Genomic DNA, 19,621 nt, shown 5'->3' with positions numbered 1-19,621 from the left:
TCAATTAAATCCTCGTGATTTTTGTTAAATTCCATGTGGAAATGACAACTTTTACTTGAAGACTGAACAGCATTATCAATTACCAGACCATATATATATATTTCTTTAAAATATTTTTTAATGCATGCAAATTGTACCGACTGACGATGCGTGTATTAATGGACGGCAATGCTTGTTCAATTGTTTCCTTCCTGCAGTTAAAACAGAACCAATGAGCAACAGTGACATCCCTGCTTCCACAGGAGACGCCTCGTTAGACAGCTATTCGGGTTCAGGTGTGTGGTCACAAATGCCGTTACTCTTATATCCATAATAGTCTGTCGGCCAAAGCAGAAATTGGTACCATCTAAGGTAGCAAAATGGTAGTACCGCCAATTTATTTATATATGGCTAATAATAGTGGATGATTAGAGAACCCAATGGTCTTAAATGGTTAGAAAATAATTCACGGTTGTTGGCCGCATAATATAATTGGAACCACTAAAGTTATGCCACTTCAGGTGGTACCAACAAAGTGAAATATCTGGTCTGGGCCAACCTCCAATTAGCACGGTTGGCTATGTATGGTGTGAAAGAAGTTCTACATACATACATGCATACATGGACCATAGTACAGCAGGGCGAGACATGGGGTATTAACATTGGAATCGCACGAAGAAGAAATCCTGATGCTTATAGGAACCATCTAGCATGCAATAATAAGAATAAATCACAATTATTTGAGTAATTTCTTCGTTCTAGTTACCGTGTATGCTTTCCGGCAAATTCCTTCAGAAATACATTGCTTTAAAGAAGATGCAATCCAACAAACAAATCTATTTGTTGTTGATACAACAGATGTTGATTCATAACGTTTTAAGCTTTGTTAATCATAAGAAAAACACTTTAAAATCAAGGACAGGTGCATAGCACTTGATTGATATTACTGCAGTGGTACGGTGTGATGTCACAGTATAATGGTGGACATCCTCATATATATACTTTTTTTCACTCTGTCGCACTAACAAAGCTTCAATGTTTTATTGGAAAGGCCCAGACAAGCCATTTTCTATGCATATTGTTATCATTGTGGATGTGCCTTGAATGACACAAGCAACATTCAAGCTGTGAAATCTGGAGTTTTAAATCAATTTTACTTATGGGAAATCATCCACATTACAACACAGTGCAGACATTAAGATGTCACAAGCGCTGGACATTATGTGGCCAGGGACACAGCCGCAGTCCAGAATGTTAATGTTGCAAAAAACTAATTCTGTAGCTGTTTCCGCCTATTCACCATCACACGGTTTATCCCTTTCAAAAACGCCGGGATCGAGCAAAACGAGCTTCTGCCCGGTTAAGTAACGAACGGCCGATTGTTCGTTCAACTGTCCACTGAACCGACTTGTCGGAGGGGGATTTGTATTGCGCTAAATAGTTTCAAAGCTGAGGATCGCACATTTGCAGTTCCGGTTGAATTGGCTTGGCGTTTGCCCGTGGTGCGCACGCAAGAGAGAGCGGAGCGCGCGAGAGACGCCACCGAGTGTAGGCGGCTAATGGAAATAGCCGCGAAATCATTGCACGCCGGGCGCAGATCAGTGGGGATTGCACCGCAGACCCTAAAAGTCGCCGTCCTCGACCGCGTACCCTCAGCTGCCCGCAGCTTTGATCGCGTACGTTTAGGAGCGCCTTAGCATAGCAAGGATTTATCCCTGAAAAAATAATTGGAACGTCTCTGGCGGGTTTCTGCGGCTGTGCAGTTAATTTCCACGCGCCCCCCCCCCCCCCACAGTGGCGCAGCTCAGTTTGTTTATTGATTGTGTCTGTTCAATGGGTGCTCTGTTGAGCACATTCTTTTAAAATAAATAAGTGAAATACATAATAATATGCATATGTAGATCATTATACGTATGTCACTTGCATGTTCGTTCGCAGGGTTAAATTGTTGACTGCAAGTTGGTGCTGTGAACATTAAAAAGCCACAATTGATTTTATCTGCATCATTAACATTTTGTCCTCGTAGTCCCTGCAATGCTGCAGGGCTCTACGTAATAATCTGTTGGCCACATTGTTTTACCCGCAATAATTGTCTTGACTGCCGAGTGCCGCATGCTACCGTCGATTTAGTGCTACATTTGATCGCTTTTGAGAAATGAGACCGTAAAATAAACAAATGTTGAACTATGTGCATTTCGCATATAAGCTGCGATTTTCTGCAATGAAAGGGCGCAGACCTTTGTTGGCAGTTAAAACCAGAATCGTTCAGCTTTGCTCTTGGGAAGGAGGTCCCAGACTCGGTTTAATTCTGTGATATTTTTTTCTCCTTTCCTTCATTCCAAACAGCTATCGCCAGCAGCGGCTACAGTCCAAGACAAACACACCAGTATTCCCCGCAGATTTACTCATCAAAGTAAGGCCGCCCTTGCTTTTCTCTTGGTGCACTGAGGGGTTTGTGCCCGCTTTTCAAGCCTCGGCCTGTGGTTTCACAAAGATAAAGCAACTAATGGTGTTCCAGTGGTGTCTAACACTCCAGTGCACTTATGAACGGGTTGCATGAACCTTTCTATGGCTAGTGATGATCGCAAAGATTAACTGTTTTTGTGAATTGTATTTTGACGTGTTGGCATGTTTCAAAAACGAAATTCTGTGTGTTATAATGGCTAATGAGTCTGGCAGTTGAGTTGCAGCAGCAGGGTAGCAAATTCCCAACAAAGTGTTGCTCCATTTAATAATGTAATGTCTTGTCCAGCCCTTTGTCAGTCCACTGCTAGATGAAGGCCTCCCCTTCACTTGCCTTGCCGGCCATGGAGGTTGTTTGAGCATACGTCCATTGCTGGTCAGTGTTGTTTTGGTGAAGGTTGGTGGTGGTCCAGGACCATTTGAGATATTGCTCGCCACTTATGTTTCACGGTGGCTGGGAATTTAACTCAGGTCACAGGGTTCATAGCACAGTGTGCGAACCACTTCACTGCTGCATCTCTCCAGATAGATTAATTGATCGATTCAATGCCATTTGGTTAAAGAAGCTCTGTGAGCATTTTTTTAATAAGAGCACAATGATATAGAAATGCTTTGTTACATTAACCAAAAAATGTCCGTAGTCAGTGCGTGTTTGCCCATGTTTAGAATTTAAGAAATGAACTTTTAAAATGTGGTTTTTGCGTAACAATATAACTTTGTCTTGTTAATTATTATTATCCATCTTGTCAGCGTGGTGTGAAAAACAGCACATGCACCCAATTAAAAAAAATTCTAAAAAGAGAGAAATTAAAAGCCCTCAAGTCTAATAATAGAACCATATTGTCCATTACTAATTGGATACAGGCTACCGAATTACACAAGGGCATTCGCTCCCTGCCGAATATTTGGCTCGGAGTAAAGGTTTTTTAGTTTGGCGAGGGGTTAAAGGTCACATGCTTAACTTCAAACAGTTGCACACAAAAAATGTAGTGGAACACCCCGAGCCTCCTCGGCCAGCTGTGACGTTGACTGATGCCAGGTTTTTCTGCGCGCGTCCGACTTGTTCCAGTAGCAGGTCATACCCCCACATTCTGTCAGCACCACCCGCCCAGCCCATGGCTACCTACGCGGGGCAGCCGCAGTACCCAGCGGTGATGGCCCAGGCCGCTCCCTACAGCACGTACACGCAGCCCGGGCAGCACTATGGTCTGCCAGTCGTACGGTGAGCATCTCTCCACGTCTCTGTCCGGTGTGCTTATCGGGGTTGTGCGGCGTGTTGTATGGCGCGATGCCCGATAACGTCCGACGTTTCGCTCCATGTGCCGCCGGGAGCCATATTGTGTTCCGTTTTCGGAATAACTCGCTTCCGTTTGTCGTGCATCGTGACCGCCGATGTTTCACTGCACGTCCTGGGAACTTCTGCAAGGACCGAATTGTTCAGTTCAGGAACAATATAACCCAAAAACACATCGGACAGACAAGAGCACAACCGCGAAATCCTACGCAGTGGCATCTCTCAGAATCTCTCCAATGCCCACACGACTGCTGGGGGTCCTACTCTGCGTTTGTTTTAATCGTGATTTTCAGAGGGGTGCCGCTGCTTTTGCGGCCAGAAATCTCACTGAGGCATGCCGTATATATTGATCGCCGTCCACCTCTCCAGCGACTGACGTTGAGCCGTCTCTATTACATTACAGTTTAAGGCATGTTTATTAAATGGTGGTAATTAAACGATTGGTTGAACGAAGGTTGTTTTAATTGCGCAAAGTTGATCATGTAATTCTAATTTTTTGCCGCTATCATTATTTGTATTTTCATCGAGTCTTTTGGTTTTAAGTTAAATATTACTGCGAGTGCAACGTTCGGTGACACAAATTGACCTAACTTAAAAATATGAGTTCATGAATGTGTGCTTCGTCATGTTCTTTTTCTTTTGATACCGTTTATAATTTATGGTTGTCCAAAAAATAAGGAACACAATCAATCGCTGTTATTTTTATCAAAAACCTGACAGGTACACAGAACAGCTCATCCACTGTTAAGGGGAGAATATAAACTGTGATCATACACTTTCAAATAAGAGCAGCCATTTGCTAAGGATGAAATGTTTGCTTAGGAAGAAACGTGTTCCAAGAGGCATCCAGAAGAGTGACGAAGCTGACGTATCAACTTGTGACATTGTACAAGCAAGGTGGAGTGTGGACATAGCCACTACGGGGACGGGTGGTGGAGAGTGGCTGAGGAAGAATTAGTGGCTATGATTGTCGACGACGAGGATAATGGTTGGCGACGTGGACTTGTTGGTTGTGCAAAATATCAGCTGATGCACTGTGGGCAGGGATCAAGACGGAGGGCGGTTTGCTGCAGGGTCAGACGGCCGGCCAGGCGGGCTACCTCACCACATACGGAGCTGGCTTCAGCGTGCCCCAGCCAGGACAGACGGCATACTCGTATCAGATGCAAGGTCAGTATTTGAGCGTTAACAATAATGATAATTAGTATATGTTGAATTTCGATTTAAGGCTTTCGTGACTGCAGGGATTCATCTTCTTGGTTCTTTCGGTAAAGTCACTGTAGAAGGGAAATAATAAAATAATAAAAATAAAACATAATAAATAATTGTCGGAAAGACAGACCTGTTCTTCACCTGAGGACGTCTGAATGAATTCATTCAGACGCTGTCTTTCCGACAGACCGGTTCTTCACCTTGAGGACGGCTGCTTGCGTTGTGGCCTGAAACGTCGTGAGAATTATTTGATTATGTTTTATTTTTATTATTAGATTATTATTTCCCTTCTACGTGACTTTACCGAAAGAACCAAGAAGATGGTATATGTTGATGACAAATAGAACAAACGACCAAGCCACCTGTGTCTACGGTGGACAACCCCCCCCCCCCCCAATGTTGATTTAACGACTGCACATTTTTACTCGTCGTGTCTCACTGGTATCATTTGCTGGGTGGGGGTGGGGGGAGGAGGCAAGGCATGGGTGGCGTCGATTACATTTGCATCTATGTGTGTATTTACGTTGCATCAAATACATTTGTATATATCCATGTATTTGCGTGTATTTACGTTTGCTGCACGTGAGCGCAGAAGCGGCGAGTCTTGCAAAGTTGACGCCGTGCCTGAAGTTAGGGTCACTGCCCCTTGTGCCCGATGGATGGGCCGCACCATTTGGTTTAAATTCTTGTAGGGGGGTAGGTTTTGTTGGGATCGGCTTGAAGCTTTAACGTCATATGCTGACTGCTCTTTTGAGTATCTGTGGTGAATATTGAATGATTACAACCTAAATATCATTGCCTTCCTCAACAACGAGCATGTTGCTTTGGGGGGGGGGGGTTGCCATATTTAACCATTGTTGAAATTCCTCAATTTCACACTGCAAAGCAGCAGTGTCCTAATAATTGTATAGAATTCGCCTTTAGTTTGGTGTGTGTTTCACTTCTGTGCGTTTACAATGAAGTGATCTGTTCAGATGTCCACATGGCACGGTGGTCAGCCTGCAAACGGATCAGGACTCGGATGTATTTTTAGACGTTTTATCCTCGCTGCCAGACGTAACGCTTATTAATAGCAGAGCTGAGACGTAAGTGCATCAGGAAAATTCGATAAAAGAACCTCTTCAAAGTGTGCAGTCGGTGACATTTACAGTATATTATCGTAATATTTAAACGTTTTTTCACCAAAGCAACATGCGCAATATTGCCACAATAGGAGAGGCCTTTTTAGCGCAAAAATAAATACGAGTGGGGAGAAAAATAAAAATCTGGACTGTGGTGCTCAGGGTGTAAGGCATAAAATCCCAGCGGGTTTCCCGCTATGACCACTCCTTGTATATCGACGTGGAGTTTGAAGCCTCGGCAATGAAACTCTGGACGTTCCGATGCAGCCAAGAGGTACACCCATGCCCAGAATCCAGCACACATGGCGCCTCTCATCCCCAGCCTGTGTTTTCACGTGCGCGTGCCAGATTGTCGCAGGTGCGTTTTTGTTGCAGGCCCTTCTGAGCGGCGTGGCCGCGAGTTTTGTTATGCTTGAGCTATGCCGTCGAGAGAGTCACTTCTGCCAGGGTTACGTGTCTTGTTGACGCGCGGAAAGCAAGAGTTTCAGCGTCGGCCTGTGGGACGATGGATGGGGGGGGGGGCTCTTTATGCCGCTGCACCGGCATAAAAAATAAAATAAAAATAGCACCGCGGTACGTTTTTACGTTTTCACAGTTGCACTCTATAACTCTCTCCGCCGGGCTTTCGTGTCGGACCGCCTGGTTGTTCAGCATGCCGTCCGGCGTTTCGCTCCGAGCGCTGGGCACTTCCATCGTGCCGCACATCACACAGCGCACCTTCTATGGAGCGTCGTAAGCGCTGACGCTTGCTGCGACGTTACGTTCAGAATAGTGAGGGTCGCCATCGTCGAAAGAAGGGACCTAGCAGGACATGTTGCATGTTGCCATTGTTGGCCCGGACGTAGTGGTGTAATTTCTGTGTTCCCGTGAAGGTGACCAGTCTGTCCACTGGAATGCCACTGTTGGCTTCTCAGCTAGTGATGCAGCCTCCCGAAGTGGTACTAATTTTACTGACGCTGGTGGCATGATGGGTCAAGTTGACCCCCGATCGGCGTATGAATTCGAATATTGAGTCCGAATTGCTCTGGCGGTGGAGTTGTGTCGCAGAGAGATATTAATTACATTATCCCGTCTTTCAGTAACAATGCATGCGTAAGCAAAGTGGTACTTGATGTTCATCTCATGTCTGCCAAAGTATACCAATATTTACACAATGGGACCTTTCTTTTATAAAAAAAAAAATTTTATTTGGAAACCTTTGGCTATTTTTAAATATTTAAAGAAAAAGGTTATTTGTCGCACAACCAGCTGTGCTAATGTTTCATGCCAGACTGGAAGGACGAGTTTATTTAGTCACATGAACAAAAGTGTAAAGGGATAACGAGTGTAGGACTGTCGTGGCAAAAAACACACGCGAGAAGCCCCCCCCCCGCTCTTGACCAGTTGGTGCAGTGGGAGCTCTCTGAATCCCATTGGTCAACTGGCAATAATTAGCTGTTAAGTTTGTCATAATTCCCATGAAAGTAAAAATACTCGACTTTAAAGCTGTAAACTGTGTATACATCTTGACTTAAAGCTTTCGTGACTGCAGGAATTCATATTCTTTGGGTATTTTGGTAAAGCCACGTAGATAGAAAAATAATACAAATATCACGACGTTTCGATCGCAACACAAGCAATCGTCATCAGGTTGAAAAAAAAATTGTTAAATTAAATTTGGCTATTTTTAATTTGTCATTTTTTAATATATATATTTTTGTAAAAAAAAAAGTTAAACATTTGTTTCACCTTATGACGATTGCTTGTGTTTGCGATCGAAGCGTCGTGATTTTTTTTTTATATCTACGTGGCTTTACCGAAAGACCCAAAAAAAAATGTGTATACATTTTGAATTAAAGAGGTGGAGAGCAGTGGCGCAGCGGTTTGCGTACGACACTATGAACCTGAACACTTGAGTTTGATTCCACGCCATGGCTAACAATAGTAACGTGTGCAATACCTGAACCGATCCAAGCCCCCCCCCCCCTCTCTCCCCCGCCTCGCCTTCACCAACCCACATTGACAGGCATATTGAAGTATGGGCAATATGTTTTGGGGATGCTTTAATCCAGGAGTGGATTGACAATATATAAGTAAAATAGTTTATTTCGTATTATATTTATTGCATTTTCAAAAACCCTTTGGGGTTTGGGTGTTTTTACGTAAGCATCAACGAATTTTTAAACAGCTCTCAGAATGTAAAATTTTCACTTTTAGTTTAAGCTGCATAACGTGGTTGTGCAATGTTATTAAGTGATTATCAGGTAACACACTGAGTCGGCAAATTTTACACATCAAAAGCTTGTGTTGGGAATTTGCATCATGTGTTAGATTTTTATTTTCATCGCGTCAAAAAAAGCATATTAATATTGGATATCAATGCAGGATCGCGTCACAAAAGCGTCCCAAGACTTTAAAAGAGGGTCCTTCGTGGAATGTTTGGCCGGATTCACCAGCGAGAGTAGTTTTGCACGTCTGAACGAAACCGGAGAAAACCTTACTCTTTTGTTCTTTCGGTAAAGTCACGTAGGTAGAAATGAAATAAAATAAAACGAATCACGACGTGTTAAGCGATCCTCATCAGGTGGAACACCCACAGCAAGAAAATGTTGAGGTGGGCGGGAGAGCTGCCGTGGCAAGAGGTTATATAGGTAAGAAGGGGGGGAGGAGCAATGCGGGAGAGAGAGGGGGGTTAGGGGGGGGTAGAGGGGGGCCGTGTGAGCGCTTGGGGAAGAGGACGTGAGTCTGAGGGGGGGGAGTGGGCGGGGCTAGAAGTGGGAAAACCTGCGCGCACGCAAGGAGATGGCACTCAACAATTCACGCGGATGGCCTGGCAACCTTCGTGTGTTGTGCTGCCTTCTGCTACTGCCATGTCGGGGCCAAGGTCTCGTGATGGTGGTGATACTAAAACATTGTTTTGTGCGTGGCACAATCGGGCACGTATAATTGTGGAGTATTTAAAATCTGCGTGGAGGTATAATATCAAAGCTGCTTTTGTGGCCCCCTCCCCCCTCGCTTGTGCCTTTCGAAAGGGTTGCGGTGAATGTGTTGACGGTGAGGGGTTTTTTTTAGACATTGGCTCATCTGAATTTTCGAACGGGGGGTGGGGGGGCGGGGAAGCTTGCCATTAGCACACACTTAACACGTGCGAGGCTGTGGGGAGAGGCCAGTTTACGTAATGAAATGTGAGCGAGAAAAACATCTCTCTCTCACTCCATTAATTGGGAACAGTCCGGTGGCCCCGAGCACTAATAACGTCGTGCACATTTTGTTTTGAAACCGCCCGTTGTCTGCCGAGGTCGCGGTGTCCATGCCAGCTGAACCCGATCCCGCGCGCAAGAACGTTGCCGCTCGTGCCTCCTCGCCCACCACCGCCGCCGCCGCCGCGAGATCTCATCGCAGATTATTTTAACCTTTTTACCATTTGTTCGTGCATCGCCAGAATGTGGGGGACCTGTGTGAAGCGAGTAGCCGAGGGAGAAAGGTTTCTATTTCTACAATACCACTTTCTGTAAATGCGGCGGTTTGTGGATAGCGAGTATTTCCAAGGCAGTTTTCCTCCTTTTAAAATAGCCGCTGGCTTAAAATATGGACCTTTAATAAACCAGCACCTTTAAATAGGGCACACGTGTGTATGCTGTATATATTACATGTGTTTCATGGGTCGAAATTGACCGGCACACCCACAGGGTTAGCATATAGCATGCTCGGAATAAATATTAGCTTTTTAACCCAGTGTTGCTCAATAGCAACAGAGGATGTCTTGTTTAGCGGCCTGTTGATGGTCAACAAAGAAATGTGGTGTTCATTAGCGGTGCATTCATTTTATTTGGGACTAAGTGATCGGAATGCCCCGTTAGTGAAGTCGGGTTTTGAAACGGAGAGTGTTTCCGAGAGAGCACTGAGTGTATTTTCCGCATTGCGACTTAGCGTGCGTTTGACGTGCGGCAAAATGACGGGGGGCTGCGTCTTATCCGCTTGCTGTGAGGCCCTCCCTCCCCCTCCCGGCTTCTGCGAGCAGTGTTACCATCACTTGGTGTTTGCAGTTTGTGCTGTGTAGTTCCTCCAATGTGTTTTTTCTTTTCTGGGAACTTCAGGAAATCGTTGGGTACCTAAAGAAACTCTAAGCACGTGGAGAAAAACCTTGACACCGTTCTCTTGCTGCAGTACGACCCGAAAAAAAGTCACAGAACTAGTTACCTGCAAGCACTGTTGGGCTTGTCTGTTGGTCGCTGGGTTTTTGTGAAGATGTAGGAAAATATCGAAACAATATTTCCCTCTTTTCTTTCGAATATTCCGAGTAACTTACCATTTAGCATAACCAGAGTTTTCCTTTAACAGCCTTTGTTTTGCTGTGATTATTACATTGCTTTCACAATAGTATTCCAATTATAACTGTAATTGGAAAGAATCCATCTGTAGCTTATGTTGGTCTAAACTCATTCTCCATGTGTTAAATGCATTTATCAGATCAATAAAAAGGACGTGTAAATTTTAGTCCTGTTTATGAGTAGGATTATGTGTTTGGAAGCACATGTTTATCCATCGTATCAATTTTCAAAACATCATTTTTATTAAAATTTGGCGCTTATTCGAATAAGGAAAGTGAACTGCAAAACCCGGCGCAGTCTGACGTGATTAAAAGTGGGCAGTGTCATGAATAAAATGGAAACCCGCACGCGGGAGATCTTCATGGCTGTTTCTCAACAAAGCTAACGAAGCCCCCCCCCACCCCCAGAGAGCGGCCCGCTGCCCAAGCATTGCGCGTTTTCTGTTCCGCGTTGGGTGCGTCGCGTTGCCCAGAAATCCCCATTCCCACGGGCTGTGCGAGTTGATTTCAATTTGGCCCTCCCCGCTCTGAAGCGAGCTTCCCTGTCTGTCATGCTCCGCTCTTCGACGACTTTTCAATCCCTCCGCAAGCCATCCGCCGCTTTTCGCCGCTTTCTCTCACGCAAGCACTCACCAGCTCCTTCCTCCCCAGAGGCCGGCCCTGTAGATGTTGGCGAGCCGTCCTCGGGTGGTGTTCTGTTTCGCCGATGATTGACGTGGCCCATGGCCCGTGGGGTTGAGGAGGGAGCAGGGATGGCGGGCGCTGCTACGCCGGTCGTGCAGCCCGTTGCGCCGAGGAGGGAAGAGGAAGAACGTGAAGCGGCGGCAGAAGAGTGGATTTTTTTTGTTGTTTTTTAAACGGTGCGGCTAAAAAGAGAAGTGCGTCGAGCATTGCACGGAATGCTCGCCGGTGCGAGGCAAACTCGCTGTAGCATGCCATCATCCTGCCATTTCACGAGCGTGCTTATACTTTACTGCCAATTCAATAGATCCAGATGTAGGACAAGCCTGCCTTAAACGCTCTTTAACAATTGTTTGGCTTTGCGCTTTACGCGCCTATTTGGCACAAGGCGAGGCTGTTCGAACTTTGGGAAATGTGAGGCACGTGCAGTTTTCGCGGCGTGTTTTTGTCGAGTAAAGTTAACGTTATTATGCAGCGAAAACACCTCTGGGTGAAAGTATGAGCCGATGTGTATCTGCAACGTTGCTGATGTGTATCTGCAGTGTTGCTGCGTATAAGTTAGGGGATTGTGATCACATTCGAGGTGCAAATGGATGAGTTTCAAGCAATGCCATTGGTCAACATATCAGTTTGTTATTTCTTGCTCAGGTTTATTTGGCAGTACAGAATGTAAACACTACATATGGGATGCATAATTCAGTAGTTTGGTTTAAATTACATCTTAGGAATTTCTCATTTGCATGAACATAGAATGGATCATGAAAATACTTTTGCGTGCAATCCTAGAATAAGTTTACATAATTTTTTAACATTCATATTGTGTATTCTTTCATATGTGTGTTATTGTTTTTATTGCTGTGCATGTCGCATTAAACAGTTAATGTCATAAACCGTATTGGGATTAGATATGTTTTATTTTATGGTTCATCCTGCTGTTACATCAACCAGAATACAAGAGTATTAATAACAAAACAAATTTTTTTTATTCGTAAATTATTTGCCATTAAAAAAATGGAATGTCTTAATTCATTTTGTCAAGGCTAACATTGGTCAGAGTTTAACAACACGCATATGGCTCAGCTCCTCGTACAAGTGACATTTGCAATTTTATAATCACAACGCATCAATTCAAAGATGATTTAATATTCTCAAAGCTGACGGATACATGCACCGAGCCATGTATGTAAGAGGCGATGTTTTTTTTCATCATAAATGTTGGTTGTATTCCTCTGTATGGAGGGATGTTGAACTTCTTTCACACCATTCATAGCCCACCGTGCGAGCCACAAGACGCTGCTACGTTCACCACATTGTAAGCATCTACATCTATTATTGATACAAATCCTGATCCTCGAAGGGATTTTTACACTCTAAATAATATTAATGCAGAGGAAAGTTTGATATCAATAGTTTTTTTATTAGCACTAGATTTTTCACGTGTTTTAAGTGTTAAAACAAGAAACTTAAAGCTGAGCCGGCTTTGTGATTGAAACTAATCAATCTTCACGCTTGAAATTTTTGGCACCCAAATTATGAAGTAATTTTTTTTGCATTTTTATTGTTCTAAGCATGCACCTTCTAGTTGTGCTTAACGCAAGCTCTCCTAATCCTTCTGGAACTTCATTTTCATCTACACAAGTCACTCATTCACTCGGCTCACGATTATCTCTGTGAATATGATATGGTGTGCGACTGGGCAGCACATTGAATGCCAAACCTGAACGTGGTTTAATCGCATTATTCTCCGCTCCATTCCAATGGACTGCTGGTTGGTGTTCAGGGGGGGGGAAGCCTTTTGTGTATAAATCAGCCGGAACTGTGCCTTTAATTGGCGTGCAGTCTGGAGTCTCCCTCCCTGGGAGTGTGGGAGAGGGAGAGAAGAGGGGATGTTTGCCCCCCATGCTTTGAAACCCAATCTCACCTGGTGCCTGTATGCGTGGCACGTCGTCACGGAGAGACCCCGCCGTCACACGTGACGGCCAAGTCATTTGTCGCACCCAAGGCGACAGTCGGAACGTATCGATCGCTTTCCCTTGCACTCATCAACTCCCCCGTGCACCAGTGTAGTGCATTGAACTGTGTACCTGTATACATAGTCATGATGCTAGTAGTACCAGATGACGGCTTTTGTCTTTGTGAATATTTAGGTTATAACTATGAAAAAATATCTATATTGATAGATCGCATATGCGCATGTACAGTGTAGCCCTTTGTCAATAAGCTGCTAGATGAAGACCTCCCTATGAGGGATGTTTGACCATACTTTACCATGCTGATCAGTCCAGCTATCACTCGCCATTAATGATATCAAGTGACCAGGAATTGAACTTGTTGCTGAGTTAATAGCGCAGTGCGTCACCAGTCCACCCTAGATCACATGCAACTTACATCCGATATATATAGATGATGGTAATTGACTGCCCGGTGTCATTTATACTTATGTTCAAAAAGAGCTGAAAAGCTGAAATCTTGCACAAATGTAGTTGATTTTATGGCTTTAGCTATAGAAATCCTAAAACCAAAATTGGGTCTTCAAATAACAATGTCTGGACATTGGTTTCACTGTTAAAGCATGCTCAGCATAACGTTTGAAATGGCTTTAAGTCTTGAGTCAAACATATATGATCTCATCTTCTTGGTTCTTTCGGTAAAGTCACGTAGAAGGGAAGTAATAAAATAATAAAAATTAAACATAATAAAACAATTCTCACGACGTTTCGGCCACAACGCAAGCAGCCGTCCTCAGGTGAAAACCAGGTCCGTCGAGGCGACAGTCTGAATGAAACAGCACACGAGCTAGGAGCATATATATAAGCTGGGCGCATAGACAAAGGAATTTGCATAGCAAAAGGAATTTAGCATATTTATGGGAAATGCAGGAATGTGATTAGTACTGCATATGCATGTGCATTATGCAGGATTAACAGCATCAAAGGGAGCTGCAGTTACTGCTGCTGCTGCAGTTACTGCTGCTGCAGTTTCTGCTGCTGCTGCAGTTGCTGCTGCTGCTGCAGTTGCTGCTGCTGCTGCAGTTGCTGCTGCTGCTGCACTTGCTGCTGCTGCAGTTGCTGCCTTATCCATTTTAATATAACAATATGTATTATTCTACCCACCCTAATGTGTATCACACTGCTATATGTTTACTATACAATTACGACACCATACATTACTCTGCACACTGCACCATGCCAGTGAGTGGAACGCGGTCTGAAAGTCACCGTAAACGTGAACACAATCAGTTAAGATCCGAAATGGTTTATTACGTCCTTCCAATGATTGCTAAGCCAGAATCCATCTTCTCGGTTGAAATTGTCTCTGTGTTTGTATATGTGGATCGCCTCATGAACGAATCTCTCATGATAGCCAGATGGCTTGCAGAGAACCTCTGTCTTGGAGAAGTCAATGTCATGTGAGCCCACTGAATTGTAACAGTGATCTGCCACGGCTGAGGTGTTTGTCCTACCGTGTTTCAGGTCTGCCTTATGTTCACGGATGCGGTCCGAGACATGTCGTTTGGTTTCTCCAATGTAACTGCTACCACAGAGGCAACTTAGTTTGTAGACGCCAGGATACTGTATGTCTGGAACCACATCTTTTACAGACGGGACCAGATCACGGATTTTATGTACTGTGTTGAATCGGACCTGGATCTTGTGTTTAATCAGGATTTTGGAGATCTTTTTTGTGACCCCAGCAATGTAGGGTAAGGTGATGGTCTTGAAAGGCTCCTCAACAGGATCCTTCTTGATGGTTGGAGTGATGGCTTTGCGGATTGTGTAGTCGGAGTAACCATTAGCCTTAAGAGCTTGGCGTACGTGTTTGAGTTCACTGGAAATGTGTTCATGGTCGGAGATGCATTGGGCTCTATGATATAGAGTCTTGATGAGGGAATTCTTCTGGGATGGATGGTGGTGGGAATCCGGTTTTAGATAAGCATCCGTGTGGGTGGCTTTCCTGTAGACAGAGTGGCTCATTGAACCATCAGGTCTCCTTTTGATTAGGACATCCAAAAAGGGTAGCTTGCCATCATTTTCGACTTCCATGGTGAATCTGATGGCTGGGTGCATGGAATTGATGTGGTCGAGAAATTGGTCTAGAGCAGGCCGGCCATGTGGCCAGATGACAAAAGTGTCGTCTACGTACCTCTTCCATAAGGTCGGGCGTAGAGTGGCAGTCTGGATGGCGTCCGTCTCAAATTTCTCCATGAAGATGTTGGCTACAACCGGAGATAGGGGGGAGCCCATTGGGTGCCCTCAATTTGCTTGTAGAAGGTTCCATTCCAGGTGAAGTATGTATTGGTTAAGCAGTGTCTCACCAGGGGGGGTACCCCAGCATTCAGTCCTTGATGAACCAAGTCTTCAATGATTGCGATGGTGTCAGGCACAGGCACCTTGGTGAACAAGGAAACCACATCAAAACTGACAAGCAGGTCGTCTGGGGACAGGGCAATCCCCTTGATTGTCGATACCAGGTCAGTAGAGTTTAGTACTGCAGAGGTGGTTTTTCCAGTGAAAGGCCGTAGGATTTCGGACAAAAAACGAGCCAGTTTGTAAGTGGGGGAGTTGATAGTAGAGACAATGGGACGAAGAGGTGTATCTTCTTTATGTATCTTTGGCAAGCCGTACAATCTTGGTGGCCTGACTGCAGAAGGTTTCAACGAGAACTGTTTGGTCTGATCAATTAATGCGGTTGAAGCAGAAATGATGTTGTTGGTTTTGGAGACGAGGCTGTTGGTGGGGTCTCTTTTTATTTTTGTATAGCTGCCATCGTTGAGTAGTTCTTGAATTTTGTTGTTGTATTCTATTTTGTCCATGATGACAGTGGCATTGCCTTTGTCGGCTGAGAGGATGACAATGTCATCCCTCTTTTTTAATTGAGCTAATTCAAAACGCTCATCTTTGCTGATGTTGCTGAATAGGAGTGAAACACTTATTCCCATCTACTTGTGTGCCTTACAGTAGTTATCGACAAATACAACACAAGAGGAACAGCCTTGCGTTGTTGAAACAGTATAACGAAAATAACATACAACCCTTTGCCCAGTACACTGCTGAAAGAAGGCCTACCTATGCCACGTCGGTCAATGGGGCGTTGTTTGGCCATACTTCACCACTGCCCAGCGGCTTTTGGCTAGCCATCGAACAAAGACGGACACTGCATCACGTGCTTTCAGATGCGCTCCTGCGGCCGTCTGGAATGCTCTTCCCTCCGATATTAGATACCCTACTGGAGCTATGTACTTTTAAATCTTGATTGAAACCCATTTCTTTAGAACTGCTGTTTATTTTTAGTTTGTTGACCTTCCCATGCACCACCGATTAGTACGGTTGGCTACATACGGTGCGAAAGAAGTTCATCATACATACACTGCTGATGTTCGCTGAGACCGGGAGTCGCTTGGTTCATAGCGCAGTGCGCTGACCACTTCACCACCACTCCACACCTTGAGCTGTTCGCAGTATAACGCTGTGTTTGTCCTTGCACCTGACTCCTGGATACATATGGGAAGAGCGATTTCGCTGATGAAATGCACACCGCCGTAAATCAACGAGAGCGTTTTAACAATTTAAGTGCATGCCTGTGGCAGAGCCTTTATTGTACCCAAAGTGTCGGGAAAAATGAATACGTGCGGTTTTTATTTCACAAAGCAGCCATTGCTCTCGCAGTATAATAACCGCCTTTTATTGTGGGTTTGTTTTATTGTCTAGGTTGCTAATCCTTTCATTTTATGCCAAACGAGATTACGGGAGTGCTCTGCCCAGGAAGGGAGAAATATTCTCATAGATTCGGGGGGAGGTGCTTGTTTTTAGTTTTGGAAACTACAAATTAAGAATGCCTTTCTCAGATCTGCATAAAAGGCCCCCCACCCACAACATCAATAACAACAGTGTCAAAATGGGCCTCCACCAAACCAATTCCATGACCAGGCAATTGGTGAACATCAAAGCTATGTAAATACTTGGACGTTGACCCTTGAAGTCACCCCGAACAGAAGATGTTTACCGCTGGAGGGCTTGTTTTCTCCCAGCAGTCACGATTATGCACGTGAAGACCTTTTCCCTCCACCCACCCCGTCGTCTCCCCCCCCCCTCCCCCTTTTTTAACGTTCTGTAGCTTATTACATTTATTAAGACCAGATTGTAAAGAGTCCAATGAAATTCTCTGCCTCACACAAGTTGCATTGTTCCCATGACGGTGCTCCCCTCTCTGCACAAGCGCGGCTTAAACGAGGTTACCTTCTGGCGCATCTACAGAGATTTTTGTGGAGTCTGAATTTCGAGGCCAACGATGAGAATGTGGTGTTAACCCCTTGTCAGCGCGGCGCAGCAAGAAGTGGAATGAGGTGTGAGTATTTGTTTTTCTTGACAGCAAGTGTGTGTGACCCACAGCTAGGAATTACCTGACTGGCTGACTCCCTGCCCAGACCAGAATAACACGTCCAAAGCCAGCCCAAAAATGTATTTCCATATTTATTGAAAGGATTTTAACTTGGAATATTTTTGCAGACGAAACTAAATAGAGTGGAATTTGTGAAGTGGATAAAATTATGTTTTGTTGCCTTTATTTTTTAAGTAAATGTACGTTGATATTTATACCTGCAGTGCTAATTCAAACAAAACTCAACATCAAGCATATTTTCGGTGTTTATTTTTTGATCATTTACACACACACGCGCGCGCGCGTGTCCACTGGGCCGGTATTTTTTTTGTGCGCGAAGAAAAATCTGACATCTGCATCCATTTTTGTGCCATTAGCAAGCGAAAACAGCAGCACGTTAGCCCCCCTAATAACTTCCTCGCGCCCTTCGCTTGAGCCGCAGGAAGTTCTTGGGAGCCATTTGGGGGCCTGCGCCGATCGAGGTGCCCGCCTGTGTCCCGCGCGCAGGTGACGCGCGTGCTCCGCATGTGACGGCTCTTAATCCAGCGGCAGCCTGCGCGAGCTGCTTTCTTGCGTTTTTTTTTATGTCTTAAGCCAGTCCGGTCGGCCCGGTGTTTGCCACTCCACCAGAACGCGTACGAAAAATAACCGTGAAAAATTATCGCCCGGGCCCGCGCCCGCGCTCGCGAGAGTGTGTCAGCGGCGCCAGGCCGGGTTCTCTTAGGCGGATTTTTGTTTTGTTTTGTGTCAGTTCTTGACGTGCCGCCTTCTTGTCCCCCCCCACCCACTGTGTCTTCGCGTTGTTTGCAGCGGGAGGAAGCTTTACGACCGCTTCGGGGATATACCCTCCGAGCAATTCCATCACAAGTTCGGCAGGATTCAGCAGCTCTCAACAGGTACCTCGTAATCACGCTGGCGGTATCTGCCGAAGCTATCTTTCTGGCACTTTCAAACGAGACTCCGTGTCCATTTCCTTGGTGATGGCGGCCGAGTGTGTTTGGGCTCTGTGTGCGCCGCACGTTTGGCTGACGATGCTGGCTGGGTGGGTGGGGCCGTCCGTGCGGGTGTGCGGGCTCTCGCTTCGCTGCGGGTTCAGCGCTTGACGCCGTGACGTCCGACTGCAAGGTTGTTGATCGTACGTTAGAGTCGTCACTCAGCGTAGCGAAGCTCTCGGTCGGTCGGCTGCCGCTGATACCAGGAGTTGTGAGGTATGGCTGGGCGGCATGGCTGGGCGGTTCTCTCTACTTCCAGCCGGCCTGTGGCCGACTCTGAGGCCTGATCTCAGCTGCCCCCCTCCCACAACTCCACTGATGTTGCGTGATAGTGAGCTGTGGCAACATTGAATCAGTGCATATTTGCTTTGGGGACTTCCCACCTGAGAAAATGTGGCCTTGAAACCCCAGTAACACTTGCAAGAGGAGCAAACTTGTGTCTCAATGTCGTCACCAAGTATACAACCTTGAATGTTACGTACTTAAATATACAGGACACAGTGATTCCTTTAAGTTTCGTGGAAAACGTCTAAATTTAGCCATACTCTGAGCCCATTCGTTAACATACTGCTGTATATTGTAATATGTTTGTGTGCAATGTAACTGCTGTGCATATTAATATACTCAATTTGATAATGCTAACTTTCCTTAGGTTTTTTCACTTGCTGATTAAAAACACTTTAACCTTGATGGCCGCTGATTAAGATGCAGTGCCATGTTTACAGTGTGGTCCTGGTGATGGCCTTATCGTGGGAGTCACGAGCCAAAATAGATACGGGGGGCGACAGCGCACGTACAAGACGCGTTACGTAAAGACGGCATGTGATAAGTGGCGAGCCGTGGTAAAATTATAAATTCGGGACATTCGCCGATGCCAATGTAAATTTGGTTACGCTCGTGGTGGATGCACTCGCACATGCACAATGCTGTAGGCAGTGTACGTGTCCCCAGTGAGCCCTTCTCGGGGCATAACGTGTCCGCGTCTCCCCAACGTTGTGGATTGCTCACTTGGCTTCGCGGCTAAAGGATGAAGCAGAATATGTTCGCGCTGAACGTACATTTTTTTAAGGGAAGATAAAATAGGTGATGAAAAAAAAGGTATAAATCCTGATATTTTTTGGTTTTCTTCAAGGAAGGCCATTTGGCAAACATACTGAGGTACTCCTTTACAATTGATTATAAGTACCCTGTT

The 19,621-nt window shown here is 45.2% G+C and overlaps 1 protein-coding gene across 1 annotated transcript in view; it reads left to right on the top strand.

Moving 5' to 3' along the window:
• The window catches only part of LOC133349261 (eyes absent homolog 1-like), a 132,210-nt gene that overhangs the window by 68,442 nt on the left and 44,147 nt on the right, over window positions 1-19,621 (top strand). Inside the window, exons 5-10 of the mRNA XM_061562612.1 lie at window positions 198-275; window positions 2,326-2,392; window positions 3,515-3,656; window positions 4,146-4,149; window positions 4,763-4,906; window positions 18,248-18,333. Coding sequence (XP_061418596.1) covers window positions 198-275; window positions 2,326-2,392; window positions 3,515-3,656; window positions 4,146-4,149; window positions 4,763-4,906; window positions 18,248-18,333 — 521 coding nt within the window. The remainder of the gene's footprint in view (window positions 1-197; window positions 276-2,325; window positions 2,393-3,514; window positions 3,657-4,145; window positions 4,150-4,762; window positions 4,907-18,247; window positions 18,334-19,621) is intronic.

This window comes from Lethenteron reissneri, chromosome 29, assembly GCF_015708825.2.
Source record: "Lethenteron reissneri isolate LAM-NWPU_2019-01 chromosome 29, ASM1570882v1, whole genome shotgun sequence".
Lineage (NCBI taxonomy): Eukaryota > Metazoa > Chordata > Hyperoartia > Petromyzontiformes > Petromyzontidae > Lethenteron > Lethenteron reissneri.
This window is presented reverse-complemented; position numbering and strand designations above follow the sequence as displayed.